The sequence below is a fragment of the Penaeus japonicus genome, unplaced genomic scaffold (assembly GCF_977035675.1).
Source record: "Penaeus japonicus unplaced genomic scaffold, GWHDUDI00000001_assembly GWHDUDI00000010, whole genome shotgun sequence".
NCBI lineage: Eukaryota > Metazoa > Arthropoda > Malacostraca > Decapoda > Penaeidae > Penaeus > Penaeus japonicus.
In genome coordinates, this window is record NW_028234412.1 from 20633860 (window position 1) to 20637531 (window position 3672).

The 3672-nt window shown below is 43.5% G+C and overlaps 1 protein-coding gene across 1 annotated transcript in view; it reads left to right on the plus strand.

The window, feature by feature from the left end:
• LOC122249835 (uncharacterized) overlaps positions 1–2427 on the plus strand; it is a 2790-nt gene extending 363 nt beyond the window's left edge. The window contains exon 2 of the mRNA XM_043010990.2: positions 209–2427. Within this exon, the coding sequence (XP_042866924.2) occupies positions 228–2162 (1935 nt within the window). The 5' untranslated portion in view covers positions 209–227 and the 3' untranslated portion in view covers positions 2163–2427. The remainder of the gene's footprint in view (positions 1–208) is intronic.
• The last annotated feature ends 1245 nt before the right edge of the window (positions 2428–3672 follow it).

Below are 3672 nucleotides of genomic sequence, written 5' to 3' on the forward strand. Positions count from 1 at the left end.
CTGTAACGAGTGAAAAATAAATTTATATATCTATAGTTACATATTGTAATGTAGGTATTAAGGAACTTATAGAGTTTATAGTATACATTCTATTCACTACATGTTTTGCAGAGACCGTAACATCCCCGAGAAATAGAAAAATACGTTTATTTTTGCTTCATAAATGCACCTGACTGGGTTTTACCGATGGATTTGCTTTTCTTTTCAGGTGCTCTCACATTTCAGCAATGCCAAGAAGACGTCTCACTTCGCTCAAGACGATAACGGTGCTGGAGACGGCACGGCTGTCACTGAATGCCATCGAAAACATATTATTGCAAGAGCAGGACGAAGACATAAATTGGAGAGAATGGGTCGGTCACTGTAAAAGAAAACGCAGTTACTCTTGCGGAGATGAGGAAAGGGGAAACTCACCCAAAAAGAAAATGAGATTTCAAAAAATTCAGGAAGATGTAGGAAGCAGTAATAAAAGAAAACGGAACAGAGAAGACGAAGATGAAAATGTAGAAATGGCAAACCAGAGAAAGCGGATAAGATTAGGAAACGATGATGGGGAAGGGGACGCACAGGATACCTGTCCGCACAATAAACGGAAGAAAATTGAAGACGATGCGTGTGTGACGTACTCGACTTCAGATCTTTTGTTCAGTGTGCTGAAGAAATATTTCCACGGAATGCCTTCGACTCTATGGAACGAATATGCCAAGATGCTCACAGATGAAGCCGTGAAGCGTACAAGATTTCGTGATGAAGGAAAGAAGTATTTCGAGAGAATATTGGACTATACTTTCTGTGGCAAACTGACTCGGTGGTCAACGTCTGCGATCGAAGAATGCTCGTTCGGCCTGGAGGAAACTCTTTACCGGAAATTGCGTTGTTGCAGAAAGCTCGAATCTCTGAACATGACCATTATGCCGTATAATGACAGCGGACTTAGTACTGCCATATTGACCCTGCAACGTCTACAGTACCTAGTGACTCTCGCACTCTTGCCTCCGACGAGGTACTCCTTCCACTGGGCGGTCAAGATCGTCGGGCAACACTGTCCTAGGCTTCGGGAATTGAAAGTGGTCTATAACGGCGACCTTTTCAGCGACGGGGAAGGGATCGCCGACCTGCAACACTGTCACGGCATCAGCTCCCTTTGGCTATTCAATTTCGGGCGACTGTGCGAAACGAAGGGGGTGTGCTGCCTCTTGCGGACTCTGACCGACCTGAAGGCGCTTTTTCACAAAGAACTTCCTAATGCGATACTTGAGATGACCAAAGACAGACGGGGAGGTATATTGCAGCTTGGTGAAGAATGTCCTAGCCAAGACTATGATGGCAGTGGTGCAGATGCACAGCCTGCCAAGGAGAAACATCTCGGGCTGGAGCGAATAGACCTTTGTTGGTACGAACGGGGCACTGGCTACCAGTTAGTCTACATACCCTCTTCATTCCTCCTTCGCATTGCTCAGGCATGTCCGAGAATCAAGTCACTGAATCTCATTGGCCCTCCGTGCTTGTCGGAGATCGTCCAGAGGCTTCCACAGCTCCGAGTGATAGTCCTGCAACAAGCCAGTCTCGCCTCGAGTCTCGGCTCGACCCTGCAAGAGGCAGACGTCAGCGTCCTGACGGTCCTGCGGGTGTCGGACGTGTGGGACGTGAACCATGACTTGGTGTCAGCCGTCGCTCGCAGCTGCCCGGCCCTCCAAGTCCTCAGCGTCACCTCCTCCAGTCTCGAGGCCAGAGGCCACCTGGTAACGCCTCCGCGACGCGCCCCCTTCCCGTTCCTCCGCGAGGTGACGCTCGTACCCTCTGCCCTGGCCGGCCGCCCCTCCCTCATCTCCCCCTCCGTGTGGCAGCTGGGCGCCTCCCTCACGCGCTACGTCTTGGGAGAAGCCCCTCACATCGTGTCCATCCACCTCCACTACAAGGATTCCGATGTCCCCCTCGCAGACAGGCCCTCCGAATCCGATTTGGAGGCCGTCCTGTGTCGTGCTACTCTCCGTGACCTCACCTTAGAGTGGCCTCCCGCGATCTCGCCGGCGCTGGTGGAGAGGCTGGTGGAGGCCTGCCCCGCCCTCACCACCCTGGCGGCCATCACCACCTGGCCGCTCTCACCACGCCAATGCGCTGACGTCATCGCCTCGTACGGACGTCGTATTGATATCACGTAATGCGCAATCCGCTGCCTCGGATCCCTCCTCTTTAGAGGTCTTTGAGCTTCCATTAGCATAGTCTTGTGTCCCGTGTTGTTCCATTGCACTTATATTTAAGGCCGATTAACATTGTCTAGGACTGTGCAAATGCTGTAGGGAACATGTGATAAAATGCGATGTAGTTGCCATTCAGTAAAAGTAGCATCTCTGTTGCTATATACATATTTTGCAATAGAAGTGCTATGATGACAAAAAGTACTGTGAGTGTAATAAACTTTTTTACGAATTCCCCTTTTCACATGCCCATTCACTACCACCACCATAGTGATTGCTATTATCAATATTATCATCATCGTTACGATAATGATCGTTTATCTTTATTGACCATAATTGGCTATCGTCATGATTATCATTATCATTATGAGGATACTAGCAACAGTAAATAACATAGTACAATCCTTATTATCCTTATCCTTACAAAAAACATTCAAAAATAATTATCAAATTCCAAAATCACGAACAGCAGTCAGAAGAAATTCATCAAAGAATATCGTTTTACATGAAAAGTTTTCATTTTTCGAGAGATGAAAATCAGGGACAAACAAATATCAAAAGCGGAATGAAGCATCTACCCATCAAAGTTTTTGTTTTCCAGACTTCTCTAGTAATCTATACGATTAGTAGTGAATTTATCCTTCTCCTGATTATTGTCTTCTTCCTAGCGTTTTTATCCATAACCACCGTCTTCATCATTGTCCCTATCACTATAATCCGATTCTCCTTCATCACCATCATCACCATAATCTTCAAACATGCCCTCGTCCTCCTCATCATCACCATGATGATCATCATCATCATCATTATCATCATCACCATTACCATCACCATCACCATCACCATCATCCTCATCATCATTATCGTCCCCCGCCCCATCAGGATGTGTTATGCAATGGTGTGTTATTTTCAGTCACGTTATTTGCCACTTTGTCTGATACATTTCCGTGCATATTGTTGGAGTTTTTGTGGCATATGCAATGACAGGCCGAACCTGTTCATCTTTTTTATGCATTCTGCTGCAGTCCCAAGGTCTGATGCGTGTTTTTTTTCTTTTTTTTCTTCTTTTTTCATTGCAGAAAATTTCATGTGCACATAAACACACACACACATGTATCTATTTATCTATATCCTATAATCTCTAGTTGAGATATGTATATATATTAAATGTATATTAATATAGTATACATATTATGGGAGGTATTATATAGTGTATATATATATAAATAGATATATATGTAATATATATATATGTATATAAGTTATATATGTAATATATATGTTGTATATTTTCTTATGTATTTATATAGGGATATATATGTATATATATGTATTTATATGTATATATAATGTACATAAATGTTATATTATATAAATAGATAGTTTTATTATATAGGTGGGAGAGAGTGAGTTTATATTGATATAAAGATAAATTGATATAATTTAATTTTTTTTAGATATAATAGAGATTTTA